The sequence below is a fragment of the Meriones unguiculatus genome, chromosome 6 (assembly GCF_030254825.1).
Source record: "Meriones unguiculatus strain TT.TT164.6M chromosome 6, Bangor_MerUng_6.1, whole genome shotgun sequence".
NCBI classification, from domain to species: domain Eukaryota; kingdom Metazoa; phylum Chordata; class Mammalia; order Rodentia; family Muridae; genus Meriones; species Meriones unguiculatus.
The window spans coordinates 42,630,163-42,653,553 of record NC_083354.1 but is presented as its reverse complement, the minus strand read 5'-3'; the positions used below and the strand labels follow the sequence as shown (position 1 = coordinate 42,653,553).

At 53.9% G+C, this 23,391-nt stretch overlaps 5 protein-coding genes across 13 annotated transcripts in view; 3 read left to right on the top strand and 2 right to left on the bottom strand.

Annotated features, from left to right (window-relative positions):
* Positions 1 to 4,423, top strand: part of Qrich1 (glutamine rich 1) — a 48,278-nt gene extending 43,855 nt beyond the window's left edge. For all 5 annotated transcript variants that reach the window (XM_021662965.2, XM_021662983.2, XM_060385255.1 and 2 more), the window contains 4 exons: positions 885 to 993; positions 1,340 to 1,491; positions 1,966 to 2,056; positions 3,468 to 4,423. In XM_021662965.2, coding sequence (XP_021518640.1) covers positions 885 to 993; positions 1,340 to 1,491; positions 1,966 to 2,056; positions 3,468 to 3,660 — 545 coding nt within the window. In that variant the 3' untranslated portion in view covers positions 3,661 to 4,423. The remainder of the gene's footprint in view (positions 1 to 884; positions 994 to 1,339; positions 1,492 to 1,965; positions 2,057 to 3,467) is intronic.
* Positions 4,424 to 4,678: 255 nt separating this feature from the next.
* Positions 4,679 to 9,964, top strand: Impdh2 (inosine monophosphate dehydrogenase 2). 2 transcript variants are annotated; one of them, XM_060385256.1, is made up of 15 exons: positions 4,679 to 4,863; positions 5,265 to 5,313; positions 5,842 to 5,943; positions 6,026 to 6,100; positions 6,393 to 6,599; positions 7,399 to 7,486; positions 7,560 to 7,759; positions 7,839 to 7,929; positions 8,012 to 8,107; positions 8,327 to 8,398; positions 9,026 to 9,169; positions 9,255 to 9,399; positions 9,491 to 9,634; positions 9,717 to 9,800; positions 9,883 to 9,964. In XM_060385256.1, the coding sequence occupies exons 1-15, from the start codon at positions 4,766 to 4,768 to the stop codon at positions 9,902 to 9,904; spliced, it is 1,617 nt and encodes a 538-aa protein (XP_060241239.1). In that variant the 5' UTR covers positions 4,679 to 4,765; the 3' UTR covers positions 9,905 to 9,964. The 2 variants fall into 2 exon arrangements, with proteins under 2 accessions (XP_060241239.1, XP_021518703.1); XM_021663028.2 differs by lacking the exon at positions 8,327 to 8,398 and having other exon boundaries at positions 4,681 to 4,863.
* A 233-nt stretch (positions 9,965 to 10,197) lies between these two features.
* On the bottom strand, positions 10,198 to 11,438 carry Ndufaf3 (NADH:ubiquinone oxidoreductase complex assembly factor 3). Its single transcript, XM_021663038.2, has 5 exons — positions 11,244 to 11,438; positions 10,942 to 11,137; positions 10,716 to 10,782; positions 10,523 to 10,623; positions 10,198 to 10,445 (listed from the first exon to the last, which is right to left on the bottom strand). Exons 1-5 carry the CDS (start codon positions 11,318 to 11,320, stop codon positions 10,329 to 10,331), a joined length of 558 nt encoding a protein of 185 aa, XP_021518713.1. The 5' UTR covers positions 11,321 to 11,438; the 3' UTR covers positions 10,198 to 10,328.
* Positions 11,439 to 13,765: 2,327 nt separating this feature from the next.
* On the top strand, positions 13,766 to 17,392 carry Dalrd3 (DALR anticodon binding domain containing 3). 4 transcript variants are annotated; one of them, XM_021663081.2, is made up of 12 exons: positions 13,770 to 14,458; positions 14,534 to 14,829; positions 14,954 to 15,198; positions 15,275 to 15,354; positions 15,431 to 15,559; positions 16,054 to 16,127; positions 16,226 to 16,287; positions 16,384 to 16,466; positions 16,551 to 16,727; positions 16,784 to 16,912; positions 17,004 to 17,072; positions 17,169 to 17,392. In XM_021663081.2, the coding sequence occupies exons 1-12, from the start codon at positions 14,156 to 14,158 to the stop codon at positions 17,286 to 17,288; spliced, it is 1,767 nt and encodes a 588-aa protein (XP_021518756.2). In that variant the 5' UTR covers positions 13,770 to 14,155; the 3' UTR covers positions 17,289 to 17,392. The 4 variants fall into 4 exon arrangements, with proteins under 4 accessions (XP_021518729.2, XP_021518756.2, XP_021518737.2 ...); XM_021663090.2 differs by having other exon boundaries at positions 13,776 to 14,458; positions 16,802 to 16,912; XM_021663054.2 differs by having other exon boundaries at positions 13,766 to 14,458; positions 17,004 to 17,392.
* Positions 16,926 to 23,375, bottom strand: Wdr6 (WD repeat domain 6). The gene is made up of 6 exons (XM_021663046.2): positions 23,103 to 23,375; positions 18,710 to 21,191; positions 18,531 to 18,620; positions 18,327 to 18,443; positions 18,112 to 18,230; positions 16,926 to 18,037 (listed from the first exon to the last, which is right to left on the bottom strand). The coding sequence occupies exons 1-6, from the start codon at positions 23,200 to 23,202 to the stop codon at positions 17,574 to 17,576; spliced, it is 3,372 nt and encodes a 1,123-aa protein (XP_021518721.1). The 5' UTR covers positions 23,203 to 23,375; the 3' UTR covers positions 16,926 to 17,573.
* Between the last annotated feature and the right edge of the window lie 16 nt (positions 23,376 to 23,391).

Below are 23,391 nucleotides of genomic sequence, written 5' to 3'. Positions count from 1 at the left end.
AGGTGGGGAGGGCAGGATTGGGAGGAGACAGGGATAGGGGCTACAGCTGGGATACTAAGTGAATAAATTGTAGTAAATAAAAAATTATACTTTACAAAAAAAGTACTTGTTGCTATTGCAGAGGACCCAGGTTCAGTTTCCAACACCCACATGGTGGCTCAAAACCAACTGTAAACTGTAACTCCAGTTCCAGGGGATCCGAAACCCTTGTCTGACCTTCACAGGCACCAGGCGTTCACATGATCCACACATACATGCAAGCGGAGCACTCACCTCCATGACATAAAAATGTATAAGCAAGAGTTTGGGTTGTATATTTATTTTACTTTTTTAAAAAATTTTATTTATTATACATACAATATTTTGTCTGCATGTAAGCCCTCACACCAGAAGAGGGCACCAGATCTCATTATAGATGGTTGTGAGCCACCGTGTGGTTGCTGGGAATTGAAGTCAGGACTTTTGGAAGAGCAGACAGTGCTCTTAACCACTGAGCCATCTCTGCAGCCCTATTTTACTTTTCTTAGGCACAGTCTTTTCCCTCTAATCATTGTTGACCAGTGGGGAGGGGGGATATTTTCAGTAGAAAATATTATAGAATATTCTATAATGTTTCAGTAGAAACATTATAGAAGCTTCGCCAGAGCAGCAACAGCAGTGCTATTGGTACCACCTTGAAACTTAGAGACAAGTAGTCATTATTAGGTCCTACTCAAGAAATTTGATCGCGACCTAGGGGTCTGTGTTTGACTAGCTCTGGATTATCTGGCCACACCTTAGGGACATTTGCCCTGCTAACACCGTGCTCCTATGTAGTCTTTGTGGTCCTAATGTTTGAGGGCCTCTACCATCCAGTTGTTGCAGTGGTGTTTTATCCCACCTAGGCTATGTTCTGCCCAGCCACGTGACTGAAGAGATGCTGTGGGAATGCAAACAGCTTGGGGCACACTCCCCTTCCACACTGCTGACCACCCTCATGTTCTTTAACACCAAGTAAGTGCTCTAGAAGCTTCATACATCGCTACAACTTTGACCTACCCAGTGAGGAGTGAAACACCAGGAGGACCTCTGTGTCCCTCCAGCATATCTGACGAGTTCTGAGCTAGTTTGAGTTCCATTGGCCTGCACTCTGTGTAGTGAGTGGTAATGGGCACAGACCTTGCCAGCCTCCCTTCATCCATTTTTGTATGGTTTTTTTCTCTGGACAATGTGCTGGAACATGGCCCTGCCCAGATCCTGGGAGTAGGGGTGGGTTCATCGGAGTCACTGATGGGCAGAAGGTAAGTCATCGTATCCTCCTGGCACCCCTCTTTTTGCCCTGCTTGTACTTGTGGTCCAGGTACTTCCTGCTGAAGACAGTAGATCAGCACATGAAACTAGCTTTCTCCAAGGTCCTTCGACAGACAAAGAAGAGCCCCTCAAATCCTAAGGATAAAAGCACGAGTATCCGATACCTAAAGGCCCTCGGGATACATCAGACTGGCCAGAAAGGTAAGGACAGGAAACAGGAATGACAACAAAAACTGTTTATCCTGCCCTGCCTTTGTCCTGTAGAATGAGTGTGCAAATTGAGGTTGTCTGGAAAGAAATTGTCCACTTCCTTCTCAACTTGGCCAGAAACTGGAAACATTTGCCATAGAATTAGGAGTGCCCAGAGAAAACAGCCTTCTCCCTCCTGCTCACTGTCCCTGCCTCACCCTGTCTTTCTTTACCCAGTACTACTTCATTGGATTGACTGAATGCCTAAAGTCAATATCTAGGTTTGCACTATGATCCCAGGTGTGTCCTGTATGTGTGTGTTTAATTATTTTTGCGTCTTTACACCCAAGCACATGGTTGTCCTTGCACAGGTGCCTCTGTGTAAGTGATCAGAAGAAACTTGAAGGAATTAGTTTTCCTCTTTTTTTTCTGTTGAATCCTGGGGATTGAACTAATTTCTTTTGTTGGTTTGTTTTGTTTTAATAGTTACAGATGACATGTATGCAGAACAGACAGAAAATCCAGAGAATCCATTGAGGTGTCCCATCAAGCTGTACGATTTCTACCTCTTCAAATGGTGAGGAGGCTTTCTATACTGTGATGTGTGTGTGTACATTTCTGGGTGTTTGTGTCTGTGTGCTTGTGCGTGTGCTTCTTTTTATGGGAGGATGGCCTTAAACTCCTGATTCCAGACTGGAACTACCAAATGCCTCCCTGTGACAAGACTTAAAAAGGAAAGGTGCCTCCGGTGGTGGTTCCACATGCCTTTAATTCCAGCATTTGGGAGACAGAGCAAACAGGTGGCTCTCAGAATTAGAGGATGGCCAGGGCTACATAGAGAAACTTGGTCTTGAAAATAACAGCAACAGCCAGATTTGGTGACGAACCTTTTTAATCGCAGCACTCTAGAGAAGCAGAGGCAAGATGGAACTTTGTGAATGTGAGGCCAACCTGATCTACAGAGTCCAGGACAGCCAAGGCTACACACATAAACTGTCTCAAAAAACAAAAAGAAAGCAACAGCAACAAAAATAATAAAGATGCAAAAAACCAAAACAAAACAAAAAACAAAAACAAAAACACCCCAACCAGATACTGAAAGAGAAGTGAGGAGTGTTGCTGTGGGTTACAGTTGATTGTCCAGTATGGGACAATCTAGAGTGCTGGAATTAAATGTGCTCTACCATGACAGGCTCTGACAGTGAATTTCCTAAGAGGAGGTATAAAGATACAAACGCTTTTTTAAAAAAAATCATATAACGAACATGGTCCGTTATCATTCTGGCTCAGCTTTTATTACTGCTACCATCAGCATAGATGGAGGGATATTTCTTTCAGGGTCTGTTTTTTTCTTGTTCTAGGAGGTTGGTATATCCTCTTCATGTCAGTGTCAGAAGGAGCATTTGTTGTTATGGGTCTTTTTGTTTATACTAGAATAAAAACTTGAGTGATTTCTCACTGCAACTAACCCTTACATCATGAGCAAACCTCTCGTGCCTGCTCACTACTTTAACATCTAATACAAACCTGACACACATAGTCCTTTTTTAAATTTTAAATGGATGGATAAATGATTGTAATATGATAGAGTGTGCTCAGTACTGAAGAGCTATACACCATAGGGAAAGTGAGCCCAGATAAGGTGTGTATTGGGACCCTTGCTAGTGAATAGAAAACAATGTGATTAGTAGCTGGGGCTCGATCTTCTAGATGCTGAAGTCTGCTTCAAGTGGGATACAGATAGATTTAAATAGTTCAACCTGAGCTATACAGGCAAGTGCAGTGGTTGATTCAGCTTGTTTTATAAAGGACAAAAGAGGCAGCTTGTCATTGTTCCTGGAATGGTGGGTGAGTACATGAACTCCACAGCTGTGTTACATCTCCAGATCTGCTGTCTCAAGAACTTTTAATATAATTTTTGTTTGGGGGCTCAATATGGAAGGGGTAAAATTGCACTACTACCCATCTTTTACTGAAATACTCTTCAGTCCCCAGAGTGTGAAAGGCCGAAATGACACCTTTTACCTGACACCTGAGCCAGTCGTGGCTCCCAACAGCCCAATTTGGTACTCAGTCCAGCCAATCAGCAGAGAACAGATGGGACAAATGCTTACCCGGATCCTGGTCATACGAGAAATTCAAGAAGCCATTGCCGTGGCCAGCGCAACCACCATGCACTGATGTGCCTCAGCCACAGCAGAAAAACATCCAGGAAAAACCAGACTGACTTTTACACTAAAGAAGAGGCCTCCATTCCCCCCCCCCTTTTTTTTTTTTTTTTTTAATTTGTAGTTATGCTTTTCAGGCTACTTCTGTTAAAAATGTAAAAGACAATGTTGCCCCCTTTGCATCTTCATAAGCCTGGGCAGACCCCTCGGTTCATAGACCCCTCGGTTCATGGACTCTGAGTTTTCTGAGAGCCAAGTGTCCTAGGAAGTGGCTGGCTTTTTCTTTCTCTTTTTTTCTTTTGTCTGGGGCATGGGGAGAGGGACTTGGACTGTTTGGAGAGATAAGGGTCTTCCCATTCCTCAAGGAAAATGGAGCTGCTGATGAATCAACCCTCTTGGGAATCTCCAGCTGACTTTCGCTCTGGACCGGCAGACTTTACTGACCACTCAGAGACACTTTTTTTTTTTTTTTCATGCTCAGACATAAACTTAGCATCTTAATGGAAGAAAAATGAGGGGAACTTCAATTATGATTTTATTAAAGACAATTTCTATTACACCCTTCTTTATGACAAGTGACATAGATGTTAAAGTAAAAACTTTACCATGCCTTTTTTTTTTTTTTGGCCTATCATTGAGGCCTTAAACCTGGGGCTCCTGTGCCTGATGGAATTCTTGTAACATACACTTGTGTATCATATAAAGATACCACTCTTTCTCTTATGTATTCTTATTCTAGTTGTTTATTAAGAATGACAAGCACGTCTTTTCAACAAGCTAGTGGATAACGTGTCTTTATTTGGGGGAGGAGCTTTGTTTAAAAATGGAAACAAGACTTAATTGGGCCGGGATCCTGCGGGGCAGGAACGCGGGGAGGGCTGGGACAGGAAACTGCCTTGCTGCCTGAGGCCCTGTGATGCAGCGAGCACGCCCTCAGCCTGCCGGCTAGCTCCGCCTCCGCACGGGGCGTGGCACCCAGTACGCATGCCCTCTGGCCTCGCGTCAGCCACGCACGTCGCGTCGTGACGAAATCGCCTAGTTTATATTGGCGCGGTCCAGACGGTGGAGGCCTCTGCGGCGCGGTCCTCGGAGGCGCGCGTCCGTCTTCCTCGTTGGTCATGGCGGACTACCTGATTAGCGGAGGCACGTCCTACGTGCCAGACGATGGGCTCACCGCACAGCAGCTCTTCAACTGCGGGGACGGCCTCACCTACAAGTGCGGGTCTAGGCACCCATGTGGGCGCGGCAGGGGGGCCGCACGCTGGGCGAGGAGGACGGATGAGGCTTCATTGAAGCTCTCCTGGGAGTGGACATGGGGAACAGGTCCCGAAAGTCACCTCTCTCCGCAGAATAACTGACAGATGTGGGGCTGGGTTGGAGAGGGTCGTTTCAACAGTGGTTAGGACTTGAGTCGTATGGGATTGTGAGTGTGCAAGAGCACTAATGACAGCTAGCTCAGTAGCAGAAGACTCCCCAGGCCCTAACCCACCCAATGCCATTTTACCTGTGGCACACCGGCTCAGAACAACTCCCCGCTCAGAGCTTTACGGGATGATCTGTAGAGTGGAGAGTTTCGGTGTTAGAAGCCTGAGAGTCCTGCCTGATTCCCTCCTACAGCGATTTTCTCATTCTTCCTGGGTATATCGACTTCACTGCGGACCAGGTGGTGAGTATAAGGCATTGAGTTTGCCTATTTTGTGTTTTGTTTAGTTGATTTTGCTCTGCTTTGTTGGTTTTTCAAGACAGGGTTTCTCTGTATAACAGGCCTGACTGTCCTGGACTCACTTTGTAGACCAGGCTGGCCTTGAACTCACAGAGATCCACCTGCCCCAGCCTCCCAGTGCCAGGCTGAAAGGCATGTGCCACCACCCCGGCCTGTTTTGTTTCTGCGACCCTGGCTTCTCTGAAACTGGTTGTGTTGACCAGGCTGACCCCGAACTAGTGTCAGACCTCCTGCATCTGATTCCTGAGTGAGTGCTGAGATTGCAGTAGGCATATCCCAGTCTTTAGAAATTGGGCTGTGAACAGCAGGGAGAGGTAAAGTGCTGCTGTTTGTTAATTGGAGCCCGGGCCTCTAGTGGTTAGGGTAGAGTAGTGGGGTGCTCTCCCTGTTGACTATGCAGGTCACCTAGGGCCGCTGTGATCCACCATGAGGAATAAACTCTTCTCCTTTAGTGGTCCTTTCTCTCCTCAGGACTTGACCTCTGCTCTAACTAAGAAAATCACACTGAAGACTCCACTGGTTTCCTCACCTATGGACACTGTCACAGAGGCTGGAATGGCCATTGCAATGGCGGTGAGCCTTGAGGGTCGTGGGTGCTGCCTCAGCCAAAGGTTGTGCCTCTTCTTCATCACTCACTTGTGTGTTCATCTTGTAGCTTACAGGAGGTATTGGTTTCATCCATCACAACTGTACACCTGAGTTTCAGGCCAATGAAGTTCGCAAAGTGAAGGTCAGAAGGGCAAGAATGGCGGCCAGACGTCCCTGGAATTACATTGGGGTGGGATGGGGTCGGAGTAGTGGGTTTGTTCTGCAAACTAAGCTTCCTTTTTTTCCACTGTGAGGGCCAGTGGCTGAGGAGAAAGCCCGTGTCTTAAGCTTGTGCACAGTGCTTCTAGCACATCTGTCTTTGTTAGAGGGGTTGATTTGGTTGTCGCACTGCCGTACAAGACAGTTAGGCATGCACCAGGAGCCAGATGAAAGTGATTTCAAAGATGCATTGATCTTCTCACCATCTCTTCCAGAAATACGAGCAAGGGTTCATCACTGACCCTGTGGTCCTTAGCCCCAAGGATCGTGTGCGTGACGTTTTTGAAGCCAAAGCCAGGCATGGCTTCTGTGGTATCCCCATCACAGATACAGGCCGGATGGGGAGTCGGCTGGTGGGCATCATCTCCTCAAGGGACATTGATTTCCTTAAGGAGGAAGAGCATGACCGTTTCTTGGAAGAGGTAGGTAACACTGGCTGAGAAAAACCAAGCAAGGTCTTAGAACTCAGGCTGCCAGGCAGGGTGGAGCATGTCTGTAATCCCATCTGTGAGTTAGAGGCCAGCCTGGTCCATAAAGCAAGTACAGGACAGCCCTACACAAAGAAACCCTGTCACAAAAACAACAACAAAAACTCAGGCTAATGGGGCTGCAGAGATGACTCAGAGGCTAAGAACATTGGCCGTTCATCCGAAGGTCCTGGGTTCAAGTCCCAGCACCCACATGTTGGCTCACAACCCTCTATCCTGAGTTCTGGCATGCAGGCAGAATACTATATAATAAATATTCTTTTTAATACAAAAAACTTGAAAAGGCAAAAAAAAAAAAAACTCAAGTTGAAGAAAAAAGGCAGTTTTTTTTACCTGTTTGACAATACTGATGACCTCATTTTCTGTCCAAGAAAAATGCCAGCCATGTTTCTTACTACTTCCTGAGGGTTTCTGCATCCCTTCTCCCTGTAGGGACTCTAGTGACAAAGTGTCTTCAAGTATTCGTGCTTCATTTTTCCCGATGGTAAAAGTGGAGGCTCGTTCTTGAGGCCTTTCTGGTTCTCTTTGCTCTTGTGTGATCCTTCTTTATGAGAGGCTGCTCCTTATACCTTGTTTTTACTCGAGTTTCCCTTCAGTGATGGGACTACTGAGTGCCTGTCAGGATAGTGATTCTGGTCTCTCTGTATGTGAGCATGGGGGCTTTTGATAGTATAGTATGTCCTGTGGGCAAGGGAGGGTCCTGGTCTGACTGGTCTTTTTTCACGATTCCTAGATCATGACAAAGAGGGAAGATTTGGTGGTAGCTCCTGCAGGCATCACTCTAAAGGAGGCAAATGAAATTCTACAGCGCAGTAAAAAGGGTGAGTCCTGACGGTGGGAAGGGGCCCAGAAGTGCTCTTCAGGTTCCTGATTCATGTCCTGCTCTGTCTTCAGGAAAGTTGCCCATCGTTAATGAAAACGATGAGCTGGTAGCCATCATTGCCCGGACAGACCTGAAGAAGAATCGTGATTACCCACTGGCTTCCAAAGATGCCAAAAAGCAGCTGCTGTGTGGGGCAGCCATTGGCACTCACGAGGATGACAAGTACAGGCTGGACTTACTGGCCCTCTCTGGTGTGGATGTCGTTGTGTTGGTAAGCTACGGCATAAGCAGGGTGACATGTAGGGTGATGGCCGTGTCCTGGTACAGCTACAATTTCCTCCCTGTCCTAGGACTCTTCCCAGGGAAACTCCATTTTCCAGATCAACATGATCAAATACATCAAGGAGAAATACCCCAATCTCCAAGTCATTGGAGGCAATGGTAAGAGAAGGCGGCCCTGGTAGGGAGGGAGAGGCCGTGCTCCTACCGCCTGCACCCTCCGACCCTCCCCGTTTCCCTGCAGTAGTCACTGCTGCTCAAGCCAAGAACCTCATAGATGCAGGTGTGGATGCTCTGCGAGTCGGCATGGGAAGTGGTTCCATCTGCATCACCCAGGAAGGTGAGAAGATGCTGTGATTAGGGCCGTCGGCTCTAAGGGAACGACTCTCGAGTCCTCCAACATGGGCAACTCTAGGGCCAGACAGGCCTCTTGGATGGGTGACATGGCTGGAAGCAAGACAAGTTCTTGTCACCCCTCACCTGCCACTCCTTGCCTAGCCTGGCCTCCTTGCTCCTGCTCTGTGCCCTCTCTAAACTCTGGTCTGTTTGTTTTATTTAGCGGCTCCCAAGATCCCACCAGACATAAAGTCCCACAGCCCCAAATGCCCTTCTACTGTCACGGGCTGCTATAGTAAGTCCGGCCCGGCCCACTGGCCCGGCCCAGCTGCCCACTGCCCGGCTGCTTGGTTGACTGTAGCTGTAGTTCCCAGGGTTTGTGGTGCTGTTGGGTGGGCCGGTCAGACATGTACAGACCATGGTTTGGGGGCTGCTTGAGATCACAGCTCCTCCTAGGGCGCTCACAGAGCAGGACCTCCTTCCTAAGGCAGGCCCTGCTCTGCCCACACGTTCTGCAGTAGGCCTGGCTCAGTGACCAGTGCTTGAGCCTGCTGTCTCTTCTGCCTTACCATTGCCCTGATGTTGCCTGAGCTGCCCACTGTTCAGGAAGGGCTAGGCCTGACTCGGTGCCTCTGGATACTAACTGCACGGTGCCTCTTGCCCCATCTGATACCAGCTGGGCGGGGCTTCCGGCTGCTATAAGCTGCATGTGCCTGAGGCTGCTCTGGGCCCTGCACACACGCATTTGCACAGGCAGAGGTGAAGCCAGCACAGCAGTTTGTCTGCTAGCAGCCATCCCAGACCTATTTCTCCATCGGCCACTGTCTTATAGGTGTCTTTCAGAGCTCCTGGGTCCTGTGAGTGCCCCTTGCATCCCCCTACCCCAGTAATCACACCCATCTGTTTCTCCATCTCTGAACAGTGCTGGCCTGTGGGAGGCCCCAAGCAACAGCGGTGTACAAGGTTTCTGAGTATGCGCGACGCTTTGGTGTGCCTGTTATTGCTGATGGAGGAATCCAAAATGTGGGTCATATTGCCAAAGCGTTGGCTCTTGGGGCGTCTACAGGTAAGGCCTAGCAACCTTAGTGCTTGGTGGGGGCCCCTTTCCTGCCCTTCTCAGACTCTGCCCCAGCTCCCTTATCTGCCCGCAGTCATGATGGGCTCCCTCTTGGCTGCCACCACCGAGGCCCCTGGCGAGTACTTCTTCTCAGATGGAATCCGGCTAAAGAAGTATCGTGGAATGGGTTCTCTTGATGCCATGGATAAGCATCTCAGCAGCCAGAACCGCTATTTCAGGTAGGAAAGGCAGACAAGTCACCCCACTAAATCCCACATTTGGTCTCATCCCCCGGGGCAACTTTGCCCATTTCTTTGCCTCTTCCAACAGTGAAGCTGATAAGATCAAAGTGGCCCAGGGAGTTTCGGGGGCTGTGCAGGACAAAGGGTCTATCCACAAGTTCGTCCCTTACTTGATTGCTGGCATCCAGCATTCCTGTCAGGATATTGGTGCCAAGAGTCTCACCCAAGTCCGGTGAGCTTGGGTAGCGGGACATGAATAGAGGGAGGGGGACAAAGGCAGCTACTATCTGCGTCTAATATCGGCTTCTCATCAGAGCCATGATGTATTCGGGGGAGCTTAAGTTTGAGAAGAGAACATCCTCTGCTCAGGTGGAAGGTGGCGTCCACGGCCTGCACTCGTAAGTAGCCTCGGTTTGGGCAGGCTTCTGCCAGCCTCACCGGCCTTCCTGCCCTCAACTCACAGATGGTCTCCGCCCACAGGTACGAGAAGCGGCTTTTCTGAAAACAGATCCAGTTATATGCCTTCAATTTTTCAATAAAAGTTTGGGGGAAAAAATGACAACTGGTTTGAGTTCAATGGGCACGTGTGACTTTGCGGTCACCACCATCACAACGTTCACAAAATATAGTCCCTCACTTTCTAGCAGGGCCTTGGGACAGGAGATAAACAGACTTCAATCACGAGAGCCATCAGGGCGGCGCAAAGTAGACTGTGAACACTGCTTCCTGGCCTTTAAGCGACCAGGGTCTCCCCACTGAGTTTCCATCCCACCCTGTCAGCAGCCACACAATGGATGTTTGTATAATATAAATTATCATGGATAAGTTTTCACAGTACCAAAAGCGGAGGGTGGGGAGGCACTGGGAACCCCGGAACCCCTGCACTCTGCAGTGTGCCTGTGCCCTCCTGGACGGTTCCTGGTGGTTCATTGTGCAGCTTGAGATAAAGAGGTGAGCATCGTCTCTCCAGGAGGGGGGATGAGGGCAGCTCCTGTCACTCGACCTTCATGACACAGGAAGTTGAAGGTGGCACAAGCATTGGGCTGCAATGAAAACATTAGAATTAGCATGTCGGGGCTGCAGCCTGAACTGCGTAGTGTTTCCATGTCCACAGACCTACCGTGTCCTGCACCTCCACAGCGATGCCCCGCTGTCTCATGGCCTGTAGTACCTGGGAGTTCAGCCTCTCAGTCTTGTTTCCAGTGCCCACTACAACAATCTCTAGGGAAGGTGGAGAGGGCAAGTGTTGAGGGTCTGAGGTAGGTGGCCACTTGGGACCCAGTGCTACCCCCCCCCACACACACACACCATACCTATCCTCGGCTCCAGCATCCAGAAAAGGGAGAAGCTCTCTTCAGTGATGTCCTGATGAGATCCCACCTATATGGGAGCAGAGGCCGTTCAACATGTCAAATCTACACAGCCTTTACCCACAGCGACACTAAATAGGCAACAAAATGAAGCTAATTTTGCTAGGAGGGAGTGGCTTTTGGCTCTAGGCTTCAATTTCACCGCAGGACAGGGCAGGGCAGGGCTCACGTTCCACTGGACCACCGTCTGTGGGAGCAGCGCGCACGGGCCAAACACACGGTTTCCGTTGACTGTGAACCCTCTGCTACTGTAGCTGTCGATGTATACGGGCAATGGGTTCTCGTTTTGCAGCAGAGAGATGCGTGTCCGCTGGTACAACTCATCATCCGCCGGGGAGAGACGGTGTCCCCGACGTGGGGTCATCCTGCGGAGGGCTAAAGTCAGGGGCTCGTAGCCAGGCCGCCCCAGTCTGCGGGCCTTAAAGGTCTGGTGGCACATGGTGAGAGGCGGGGTAGGGGGTGGGGGCTCACCACAGCCGATCGACGTGCCGGCGGAGCGGCGCAGGTCGTGCGCGGCACAGGGAGCGAAATCCAAGAGCGGCGGCCATGGCTGCAACGGCGCGCAGGGACCCGGCCGCAAAGGCGCCGGGCTCGCAGAGCGCGCTGTCTCGAGGCGGCCACAGCGCCCCCGTGCGTCCCGGAGGGCACCGCGCAACCGGGGCGGCGCAGTGGGCACAGCCATCTGCCTCAGTCCCACCGCGCGGTTCTCGTGTCCGCACCTGTTGCCCACCCCGCCCCAGGCCTCCGCCGACTGTCCCTAAGGAGTGGGGGCGCGAAGCACCTGCCGGCAGGGGCGCCCGCAGGGTATTGTTTAGGCCACAGCCGCGGCCTGTTCTCCGGGTTCTCGGCCATTATCCAGGGCTCCCAGGGACCGGGGCGGGGCAGCTGCGCACCTGGTCCTGTTATGAACACCTGGCCAGGGTGTGGCGCCAGCCGCCAGGCCCCTAATCCCGGGCTTTGGGAGCCGAGCCCCGTGGGCGGGGCGGGTGGCTAAGGTTTCCCTGGCTAGCCTGGAACCCGCTGCCCTCCCTAACCGTCCGCAGCACGACCGTTGGCGGCAGCGCGGCGCTCCAGGAGAGGCGTGGCCGAGCGGGGATTGGCTTCCCGGGAGCGCGAGGGGGTGTGGCCAGATGGTTTCTCCTTAAAATGGCTCCAAGTCTGCGGCCGGCTAGAGCCAGCGGAAGGGCACGCCGTGGCAGTGCTGGAGGAGCTGCTCGGGTGGGACTGACTGGGCCGGATCAGACGAGACGTGAAGTAGACAGCTCCTGGAGCGCCACCCTGTCCTCGCGCGCTCCGCATCCCCCTGTCTCCGTCCCCCTGTCTTGAGCGGTGTCTAGGGCCTACTGGCCCGGGAGTCGCTGGCGCCGCGCGGATGGGGCATCTCTGCGCACCGGTTCTGTCCTGGGCTCAGGGGAACTTTGTAGCGTTCTCTATCTGCTGGACTGGACGGGTGGGATGCTCGGCACCATTGGGGCCTGGCTGCGGGGTTCTTGCAGGGCCGGGCTCCAGTGGGTTTGGGGGAGGCTGTCCTGCCGCCGCTACGTGGGCCACTCTGGCCCTTGTCACTTCTTGAGCTGGCAGCGTCACCGGACAAAGGGCCCCGAGCTTTGGGGTGTCGCAGAAGTGGACGCGTGGTTTTACTTCCTCTTGGGTCCCAAGGGATCGCTTCCCTCTTGGCGGATTCCGAAGCCCGCCCCGTCACCGTACGGGTGGCTCCTGCTGCTTGGGACTCACAGGACTAATCCTGCCCTTCTGATCTAATCCGGATCGGGACCTGGTCCCCGGGGAGGCCCCCACCTTCTATTGTTCCGGGGCCCAGGTGAGCGCCTCCTTCTCACTAGACTGGATTACAGCACCTACTCCTTGTCAGCCCACTGGGGAAAAAAGGGCGGGTTCCGGTTTGGCCCCGGGGCGAGTGACCTGAGGGGCAGGAGCCCTCCAACGGCTGGACAGCGGGCAACGGAATCCCAAAAGCAGCTGTTGTCCCCAGTGCATTCCAGCTGCGCTTGGATTTCGTTCCCTGCTCTCCTGCCCGAGCAGCGCCCTGGCCCACGTGAGGTGGTCCCTGTCCTCAGAACCGCTGCTGGGCCATTCTGATCTCCATCTCTCAGGTGCACCCTCGGGCTGATGATGGCAGGCAGAGACGGCGAAAAGAGCAGAGAGCTCGGGCTGATGGCCCTCTCTGGCATCCCTGAAGAACTCTGAAGAGGGAGGTCCTGGGTCCTCTCTGTAAGGCCACAGTGGCGGTGAGTCCCACAGGGCCTCCCAGCCCGCAGCTCGCTAAAGATAGCTCTTCACTTCCTGGGGAAAAACCACCGCAACCGTCTTCATGGCGGGAGAGTAGCTGAAATCACCAACCTGCCTGTGGGTCCCAGCCCTGCCAGCAGCTGTACCCACAGCGTGGAAAGTGCTTTGGAATGACACGATCACTCCCGTTGAGTGGGCACCCAAGAAGCCATCGGGAATGTCGTGTCCGTCCAGTGCTCTTTCGGCACCTCCCAAGCAGGGCCTCATAGCCCTGGCCCAGAGAGAGGAGCCTCGCCAAACCCTTTTTCTAGCCCTGGAGTTCACTCCTCTCCAGAGCAAAGTTCACCGGCTGGATTCATTCATTACTGGGGGAAGTGGAGGAGACTCAAGTAACGCCGAAATGAAAGCTCTCCTATTCTATGCTCCACCCGAGATCCGGCTTGCTTGGGTCTTCTCATGAATGTCTTAAGCTGGCCAGTGTTGCCTAAAGAAGAATCAAAGGTGCGGGTAACGCCAGTTTAAAGGAAAAGCACCAAAGGCTAGTAGCGATTCTAGAGATTACGGTGACTCCATAATTCCTCAGGTATCAGGATGGCCGATTCTATCCGACTGGGCTGTTACTGAGAATAAAGACATCCCATACAGCAAACGAGGAAAGGCATGCCAATAAAACTCAAGCTTTGTTTGTTTAGTTTTTAAGTATGTGGTAAAGCGTCTTTAATGAAAGAAAGGCTTGGTGGTGCACGACTTAATTCCAGCATGCGGGTGGATCTTTGACCAAGCCCAGCCTGATCTACAAAGTGAGTTCCAGGGCTACACAGAGAAACCCTGTCTCAAAAAGCGAAACAAAGCAACAACGTGTCTTTAATGGTACAGCCTTATTCCAGTAACAATTCGTCTGAAGCGTCTGACATTTTGTTTAAATGAGGCAACAAAACAAAACAAAAAAACCCATAAGCACAAATATTTAAAACTCTGATGACAAATTGTCTTGCCGGGTGACAAAGATGTTACCAAATTACTAATTCAGGGTGACGATGAAAATACCCTAGGCGCAAAAGGGAGCCTCAGATTTTGGGTCTAGAGCTCACGAATACAGGAAAGGTTGTTGGGAGGGAACAGGTGGCGTGGGTTGAATGCAGGCTCCCTCTGCACGCTGGTGCGTCCTGGTCCAGTCAGAAAGGTCCACAGCCGGATCTCCGCCCCTGCCAGGCAGACCTCCCGGAAGCTCTACCGATAAGTTACTTCCTGTTCCGCTCATTCTTCCGGTCACCATGGCGACAGAGCGCCTTGGGGTTGGGGAGACGCTGGAGGCCCTCAACGCAGCTGTAGGGCCTGGTAACCCGGTGTGGTTCAAGGAAACGCATGCCCGGCATCTGCGTGTCCGAGACTTCTTGGCACCGCGCAGAGCGCTGCAGGCGCGCTTCAGGGATGGTCAGGTGGGTGCGCGCCGGACGGGGCTATCTAGCCGGCTGCACGGGACTCGGTTCCCTTATACGCGCTCCTGCCTGTAGGTGCCGGAGTGCGTGTTCCGTGCGGTCGCCGGCCTGCAGGGGCCGGGAGTGGCCCCTGTCCTGCGCTGCGCGCCGACACCCGCGGGCTTATCGCTCCAGCTCCAGCGGCCCGCAGTCTTCGAGCGTGTGCTCGGTGCTCCGGCCGCCTACGCTGCGCCCGTCAAGCCTGCCTCGCCAGGCCGGAGAGTCGTCCTACACTGCCCGGCACTGCGCTGCAACCCGGACACGCTCCGCCTGAGCCAGCTGCGTGCTGTGCTCGTGGCCGATCACCTAGCACGGACCCTGCGCGCTCGCGGGTAAGCACGTGTTCGCGTCTGTAGTGGCAAAAGGCTGAATCTTTGAGGACACACACAAAAGGTGGGGAAGTCACGGTGATCTGGGCCTGCTTCGCAGGCTGACACAGCCGCCCTTGCTTTGCAGGGTATGTGTGTGCCTGGTGCCCCCAGTGCGGGACTCGCACATGTCAACCTTCCTGCAGAAACTTCAGGTGGACTGGCCCACTGCCTCGAGGAGCACCTCCACTGAAACACTGAGAACCTGCGTGCTGGCAGAACGCAACTCGGAGGAAACACTGCCCCCTGGCGTCCTAGGCCGACTGTGTCTGAAGGAACTGGTAGAACAGAGACTTGCATTGGGCTATGACCCCAGCATAGACAACTGTTTGGGTAGGACGAAAGCCAGAACGGGGGTGGGGGATCTCTGCCCTGCGGAGCACTTTCAGCTCCTCTCTGTTTTCTGTAGTGACTGAGGATCTGCTCACTATGCTGTCTGAGCTGCAGGAGACTGTGCGCCAGTGGCCAGAGGGTGGCCACCCAGGCCTGGTTAGTGGCCCCAGTCTTGCCCTCTACCCAAACTGGTTTTCTTCATCTTTGACATAACTAACCCTTCTCTACTCAGGTTGGAGATCCAGATGCTGGTGTAGACGGCTGTATGGTTGTACACGTGGTGAGCTGTGAGGAGGCATTTCAACAACAAAAGTTGGATCTGCTTTGGCAGAAGTTGGATGACCAGGCTCCTCATGAGCAGGTTGGTTACCACCTGCAACCTCAGATGACCCTTGAAACCCGAAGGCCTGTTAGACCATGGGTTGAGAAACCGACACCATCTTAGGGGCCTGTGCAGAAGGGGAGAGGCCCCTTGAGGGTGGAGTCTTAAGGAAAGGTTAGACCATGTCTGGAGGGCCTAGGCTTGAGGAGGTGCCTAGGCTTGAGGAGGCTGGTGGTTACAGATTGGGACAATCAAGATAGAAGCAACTGGGCTGGAGAGATGGCTCAACAGTTAAGAGCACTGTCTGCTCTTCCAGAGCTTCTGAGTTCAGTTCTCAGCAACCACATGGTGGCTCACAACCATCTATAATGGGATCTGATACCCTTCTCTGGCCTGCAGGTGTACATACAGGTAGATCGCTCGTATACATAAAAATAAGTAAATAAATCTTTTAGAAAGTAGAAGCAAGCGGTGTAGGTTCCTTGGAGACTGGAAGGTAGAGTCACTGGGCTGAGCCCTGCTGTCTTTCACAGAAGCACCTGGTCTGTGGTCCAGTGAGAGTGGCTAGCGTACCTGCCACCCTGATGACTGCCCCGGACTACTACAAGTGAGTGAGGCTGGTAAGGAAGTCCAACCAAAACCAGGAGTAGCAGAGGTGGGGGTTAGGGGTCTCCCGGAGACCTTCTCACTGGCTTGTTTTTCCAGGCTCAGACATGCTCAGGTGTGCAAGGCCTCAGCACTGAAGCATGGTGAGGATCTGGCACAAGGTACACCTAGGGCCCTCAAGTCGGAGCAGCTCACATATCTCTACTCCCTTGTTCCTTGTCTGCAGACACTGACCAGCCTCCATCTCTCACCCCCAGACCCAGCTTGGATCAAGACCTTTGATGTCCTCTCTGTGGCCACCATCAAATTTGAGATGCTAAGCACTGCTCCGCAGAGCCAAGTAAGCCTGGGTGCCTCCCGGGACCAAGACTGAGGAGGGAAGGCCTGGTGCCAACACCCCTGCAGCTCTGTTCCCATTCTCCAGCTCCTCCTGGCTGACAGCACCCTCTCCACGAAGGGTACAAAGAGTGGCACTTTTGTCATGTATAACTGTGCCCGCCTTGCCACACTCTTCGAGGGTTACAGACATGGAGTGGAACAAGGTCTGTATCCGGCCTTTCCGCCCGTGAGCAGTCTGGATTTCTCACTGCTGCGTGATGAGGTGAGTGTTGCTCCTGAGCAACAGCCACAGGCAGAGGCTCAGACTTGTCTTCCCAGCACCCTTGTCTCCTACAGGGCGAGTGGCTGCTGCTTTTCAACAGTGTCCTTCCCTTTCCGGACCTGCTAAGCCAGACTGTGAGCCTGGCCAGCACCCCAGGGCTCCACATCCCTGTTCGCACGGAGATGGTGAGGCATGGAAGACGCTACACACATTATTCTTTACTGTGGTCATACACGAGAACAAAGCTAGCAGCTCAATGACTCCATCTCTCTCCAGGTATGCAGGTTCCTGGTGCAGTTGAGCATGGACTTCAGCTCATACTACAACCGAGTACACATTCTCGGGGTGAGCATACAGCAAAAGGGTTTCTGTGGGAAATGTTGGGCACACAGGGTAAAGACGAGGGAAACAAGAGGACGAGCCTGGTTCCTCTCCTTCCAGGAAGCTCGGCCCCACCTCTTTGGTCAGATGTTTGCCCGCCTACAGCTTCTGAGGGCAGTACGCGAGGTGCTCCACACGGGCTTAGCTATGCTGGGCCTCCCTCCACTGAGCTACATCTAAGGCCCAATAGCGAGGAATGTTTACAAAATCAACTGGGAAAAAAACAGAACCTCATAGATATTGGGTGCTGAAAGCCAAAATAAATACAATTTCATCCTGTTGTAGAGAGTGAGACATATTCCTGGTCCACCTGTGTGGCACCCACTGGAGTACTTCAAGTCAGGATGCTATGGTATGGCCTCATCTCAAAGCACAGTGAGCATGGGCACAGATGGCTGATGCCCACTCCACTGTCTATGGGCAGGCCCACGCCCAGGCCCAGTTCTCCAACGACTGTGAGATAACTCAGTCATACCAGTTGTAAACCTCGAGTCCCTGACCCCCGAGAGCACAGCGGTGACCAAACTCGGGGCTCACAGGCCAGCAGTCCATGTCAGCCACATCTGGCACATGGAACACAGTGCTGTTCATGAAGGTGGGCTCACCATGCCCCAGACGCCAGAAGGTCAGCCGCTGGTCTATGGAGGCTGAGACCATGAGGCTGGGACTTAGGATCTTGAGGCCTGTCACGTGGGCAGCATGTGCACAGGGGACAGAATATTCCTCTAGGACACGCAGCTGGGGCACCAGCTCAGCCTCCCCATCATCTGCGTCCAGCTCTGGCATCTTCACAGAAAGCGTGAAGATGTGCAGGGACCCATCCTCACTGCCACTGGCCACAAGATGGTGGCCCTCGGGTGTAGGCAAGGTGTGCAGGCTGTTGACACCACAGCTGTGGGCCTGGACGGTCAAGCAGGGCGTACCCAGCTCTGCAGGAAGAGAGTGGCCGTTAGGGTCGTGCTTTCACCTTGTGAGTGGTGGCAAGGGGTGTCACGGTACTTACGGTAGGGGAGTCCAGGGTGTGCTGGCAGTTCCAGGGTGGTGGAGCCGCTGTCCATTGCAGTGATGAGATCCCAGAAGGCCAGGCTGCCGTCGGTAGCCGCACTGCACAGGATCAGCCTCCTGGAAGCCAGGCGAGGGCAGGGCAGCCAGATCAGTGAAAGATGTAGGAGGACGACAGGAGCCCTTACCCAACCCACACAGGACTGCCTGCCTCACCGACGCTGGTTAGGCGCCTCATGCGTGAAGGAATGGACTTTGAGGACACACCGCTTGTGGTGAAAAGTCTCCGCAAGGAGATGCAGAATTCGCCCAGAGTCCTGCAAGAGAAAGAGCCTGGGGGCGGGGAGGCATCTCAGAACCCATCCCATCCGGTTGAGCTCAGCCCCTTTGTCTCCTCATGCACTGGCCCTGTGTGCTCACCTCACTGCTCCATCACTACAGGCTGCAGCCACAAGGGGGCCCAGGCCAGGCTTATCTGAGTCAAGCTCACAGACAGCAAGAGACATGTACCTGGAGGGAGAACACAGCTGTCAGCGGAGCCGGCGGCCAGGAGCCACCCGCCGACCCACTCCACACCCACGGCATTGAGTGCACGCTACCTGGTCTCAGGGTCCACCTTGACCATGCGATGGCGGTTGCGCTGCCGATCCCAGTACTCATCTAGCCGATGGGATGACAGGTGCATGACGTGACAGGCAAGGTGGCTTGGGGTGCTGGGGTCAGGAATGACCATGATGCTGAAGCAGTGCATCTCAGCGCGACCCCCTGCAGACACCACCTGAGCAGTGAGGCCGGGCTGAGGGTCCTGTGGGCCACCCGGGGTGCCGACAGCCCACACAGCCAGAGCACGCACTGAAGAGATGTGGTTGCAAACAGATGTGAGTGCATGGGCCGAGCCCGTGGCTGTGGGAAGTGCTAGGACACAGACAGTGGTGTCCTCACTGCATGTCATCACAATGTCAATCAGAGCGGGGCCCTCACTGCCAGATTCCGGGTAGTCAGGATACTCCAAGCTGGGTACCTCAAACTCAGGACCCAGGGTTACAGTGCCCACACGCTTTACACATGTGATCTCTCGGCCATGCAGACCCTCTCGGAGAATCACGTTTGGCCGAGTGCAGCCACCTAGAGCCCGATAGAGCATGACGTCACCATCCTTGAGGTAGGCAAAGGCCATGGCTGCCTCAGTATCAGAAAAGGCCCAGGAGCGGTGCCCTCCACCACAGTTGACGATATGCAGCTTCTCATGGGACCGGGGGCTCCACACTACGAATTCGTTGGCATGGAAACCCAAGATGACCATACTTCCGTCAGGCACCATTCGAAGCCCGGCTACCCAGTTCATGCCGCGGCAGGACTTCTGCCTTAGGACCGGATGGAGCTGGCCACCATGCTCAATGAGCTGGTGGTAGGTGCCATCACGCCCAGTGCTGTATACATAGCCACTGTGGCAGGTCACTGAGGTCACACCCTGTTTCCCATGAAGAGAATAGAGGAGAGATACTGGGCCCAATCCTGCTGCAACATTCTCAGACCCATCGCTGCCACCACCAGCTCCAGGAGCCTCAGCTCCAGTGATAGCCTTGACTCCAACCCCAGTTTCTTTGAACAGGTTTGGTCTGGCAGGGAACAGCAGCACAGAGCCACGGCGGTCCCCACAGACCAGGAAGTCACCTGGGGGCAGGAAGGCACTACATGTGTGCCATCTCTGCTTGCTTGGGGGAAGCAGGTACCGGCAACGTTCCTTGACAAAGATAGCCTTGCCAGTGGGTGCAGCTGAGATCTCCAAGCAAGCCACTACCCCATCAGGGCCTGACGCCAACAACAGAAGCTCCTCATACCCACGAAGGGCCCAGCTCAGGCTATGTACCTTCCCACTGAACAGGTTCTGGTCCACAGCAGCAGTGGGAGTGTTGATGGGGACCACCTTGACAAGACCCTCCCCATTAGCTAAGGCACAGAGTCCAAAGCCCTCGGGCCCAGGGGCCGCCTCCAGCAGGCAGTAAGACTGAAAGCGCTTGTCCTCCAGCAGCTGCTCCCAGCACTTGACCTCAAGGTCGTACAGGTACAGGCCTCCTGCATCAGTCACTGCCAGCACTCTCCAAGAACCAGCCAGAGTCACAGCCTTGAGGGCACCTGGCCGGCTGGGGGACTTGAAGCACAGAGCTGAGACGCCCAAGCCTGGGTACCCACGGCCTACCAGGTGCCAGAGCCGAATGCCGGAGTCATCACCGCCAGTGATGACCCAGGCCTGCTTCTCATGAGTGGCGATGGCCCGGATCCCGCGGCCCTGGTGGCCCCGAAAGGCTTGAAGGATCTCGCCCTCGTGGCTCCACACCAAGCAGACACAGTCCTCTCCTGCACTGATCAGATAGTTCTCTAGGAGCTTCACCCGCCACACCCGGGCACTGTGTCCGAAGCAGTGACCAATATTCTGCACCCGCCCCCCGGGCACCCGGAGGTCGCCCACCTTCCAGATGCGGACGCTTCGATCTTCTGAAGCAGTGGCCAGCAGGCCCTTGCTTTCCAGGTATGACATGCTGAAGATGACGCCCACATGTCCACTAACCCGCCGGTCGGGGGCCACAGCTTTGTTGTCTGCTAAAGCAGTCGCTGGATACCAGACCAGGAGCTGGTTGGAGACCGCACCTGCCACGATGGTCAGTTCCTTCCAGGTGTCTCCGATCAGGCAGGCTGAGGAGAGGGTGCACCTATCTGTGCAGGGCACGTCCTGCAGCATGCACCCTGTCACGGGGTCATACAGCACCACCGAGTTGTGGCCCAAGGCCAAGGCTACATTGCCCTCAAGCCAGCGCACATCCCAGATCCAGTCGGACATGTTCCATAGGTCAGAGCGCCAGAGCTCTCGAAGATGGCTTTGATCCCAGCTAACTTTCACAATTCTGAGTCCCTTGCTCCCAAACACAGCTATCATGGCCTCAGAGGCACGGTCTCCTTTGGGCTCTGGCCGCACTCGGAACCCATGGATAAGATAGTGACCAAGCAGGCTCTGCACTCGCTTCATCATCCGCAGATGCCCACCAAAGTCCAAGTTGTACACCAGCAAATCAGGCCCCTCACCTAGACAGAGGTAAAGAACCACGTCAGGGGGGCTGGAGAGATGGCTCAGTGGTTAAGAGCACTGTCTGTTCTTCCAAAGGACCCAGGTTCAACTCCCAGCACCCACATGGCAGCTCACAACTGTCTGTACCTCCAGTTCCAGGTGATCTGACACCCTCACACCAATGCACATAAAATAACGTTAAATAAATTATATATTAAAAAACAAAACAACAACAAAAAAAAAACCCACGTCAGAAGCAGTCACCTAACTGTGACACGAAGCGAGGAGAGCAGACTGCATCTTAGTGTACAAGTTAAGAGTAAGTCGGGACACAAAATCCTACTGAATCCTTGCCCCAGCTTCAGCTAGACTTCTGTTACAAGTGTATGCTCCCCTCGGTCACTAGTTTCTGTGGTAAGGTTCTCCCACACAGCCCAGGTTGGCCTTGAATTCAAAATCCTCTCGCCTCAGCCAATGCCTGGGCTTATAGCAGTGTGCCAACCTGCCTGGCTCACCCTTCATGCATATTCACTAGGATTCCCCTGGTCCACATCATTCTTACATGTCAGATGGGAAGCCCTTCCTCTGCTCCAGTCCCCAAATTCTCAGCCTCACTGCTTATATGCATCCTTCCTGATTCTCCCTCCCTCAGGGTAAAGGCTGTGTCAACCTTTCCACCATTTGGCCCATAATCAGACTCCTTCCTTCAGTCTAATCCCTGTGCATATTCAGAGGCAATGGGGCGGGGGCAGGAGCAGCCCATGCTTTGCAGGCAGGGGGCTAGGCTTGAACTCTAGACCCACCATTGGACAGCTGTGAACCCCATCCCTTGTATGAGAAGCCTTGGAAGGTAGAGGTGAGGTCCAGGTATCCAGACCCTAGACAGGGTTTAACACAGCAGAAACAAAACTAAATCTTCTGTGTTACCCAACTCCCAGCTTGTGCTCAGAGTGGCCTGCCTGCAGTCTCTTTACACTCCACAGACACAGGGCAACCCAGGCCTTTCCAGAACTGGACTCCCAGTTTCCCCATCATTTCCATGTTTCTCATCCGAGTAAACATTACCAGCTTCTGCCCATCCCCCGGCGCAAACCCAGAGGCCTCAAAATTACTCCTCTCTTAATCTTCCGTGTCTTCTCTCTCTTCAAATCCTACCCACTTTATTTCCTTCAGCTGGCCTCACCTCCAGAGTTTAGCTTGCTGGAGCAACCCAGTATTTGCACCACCACCCCCTTATCAACTCTAGCTAATACACGGACAGACCCACAATCCTGTTGGTGCTGATGATGACTGCCCCAAGGCATAACTCTCACTTCTAAAACCTAAGCCCATCATCACCAGTGGCTAGTGGCTTCCTATCAGGCCCTGCTGCTTCCAGGACACCTGGCACCTCAGACCCATCTCAGGCCTTTACAACCAGACACTGGGGCATGTGAATGTGCCCCAGCTGGCTCAGAGCCCCAGCCTCTCCCGACAACTGCTCTACTCAGAGAAGTCTCCGGTGCAATTTTTTGGCGACCGGCCCCTCCTTCAGGCCCCTCTTCTTTAGGAACGGGGCTTCACCCTCCCTCGAGGCCACGCCCCCTGGGACTGCCCATTCTCTGCTACCTGCCCAGGGGTCCTGAGCACCCGAGTTCGTCCAGGGGCGCACACGCCCCTCCCCCCACATAGGGTGACGACGTCCCCTACACCTTCCCGCGTCTCTGCCCACGGTTCCCACGCCGGCCGCAATTTAGGACAGAGTTTTGCCTCTCGAGCCCCGCCCTCCTCCTGTGTTCCCGCCAGCTCCGAACCTGCCTTCTCCCACGGCCAGGCCCCAGGCCACTGCCCACCCTCTTCCCTGGGACGTCCCTTTGTCCCGCGCGACCACCCCAGGGGGGCGGCTAGTTCTTCGCCCGCTAGCACGGCCAGAGCCCACCAAGCCTCACCCGCCAGCAGCCTGTGCCCAACGCACTCCAGACCCGTGACCGGGAGGAGTATGAGCTCGGAGGTAGCCCGCGGCCAGACATAGTCCCCGAGAGCGTCCATGACGTTCGGCAAGCTGCCGCGGCTGCCAGCGGCCAGGAGAGAGCTGCGTTCTCGCGAGAAGCAGCCGTCCCGAGAGCCGCGCCGCGGAGCTCCCGAGCCCCCAGCTACAGGTAGCGGAGCCGGGCGGGGCGCCCCGCCGCGGACGGCCAATGACGACCCTCGGCCCCCGCGATCCCGCCCGTGATTGGC

Bases quoted from the DNA above. Each gene is read 5' to 3' on its own strand.
- Wdr6 (XM_021663046.2), bottom strand. From the start codon at position 23,202: ATGGACGCTCTCGGGGACTATGTCTGGCCGCGGGCTACCTCCGAGCTC. The intron at 21,192-23,102 runs GTGAGGCTTGGT...ACCTCTGTCTAG, and splicing joins TGGGCACAGGCTGCTGGCGG to GTGAGGGGCCTGATTTGCTG. The intron at 18,444-18,530 runs GTGAGCACACAG...CCCCGCCCCCAG, and splicing joins TGTAGTGATGGAGCAGTGAG to GCTCTTTCTCTTGCAGGACT.
- Impdh2 (XM_060385256.1), top strand. From the start codon at position 4,766: ATGGCGGACTACCTGATTAGCGGAGGCACGTCCTACGTGCCAGACGAT. The intron at 5,314-5,841 runs GTGAGTATAAGG...TTCTCTCCTCAG, and splicing joins ACTTCACTGCGGACCAGGTG to GACTTGACCTCTGCTCTAAC. The intron at 7,760-7,838 runs GTAAGCTACGGC...TCCCTGTCCTAG, and splicing joins GTGTGGATGTCGTTGTGTTG to GACTCTTCCCAGGGAAACTC.
- Ndufaf3 (XM_021663038.2), bottom strand. From the start codon at position 11,320: ATGGCCGCCGCTCTTGGATTTCGCTCCCTGTGCCGCGCACGACCTGCG. The intron at 11,138-11,243 runs GTGAGCCCCCAC...AGCCCTCCGCAG, and splicing joins CGGCACGTCGATCGGCTGTG to GATGACCCCACGTCGGGGAC. The intron at 10,446-10,522 runs GTAGGTCTGTGG...TTTTCATTGCAG, and splicing joins CTGTGGAGGTGCAGGACACG to CCCAATGCTTGTGCCACCTT.
- Dalrd3 (XM_021663054.2), top strand. From the start codon at position 14,156: ATGCAGGCTCCCTCTGCACGCTGGTGCGTCCTGGTCCAGTCAGAAAGG. The intron at 15,560-16,053 runs GTTGGTTACCAC...TGTCTTTCACAG, and splicing joins ACCAGGCTCCTCATGAGCAG to AAGCACCTGGTCTGTGGTCC. The intron at 16,728-16,783 runs GTGAGTGTTGCT...TTGTCTTCCCAG, and splicing joins TCTCACTGCTGCGTGATGAG to CACCCTTGTCTCCTACAGGG.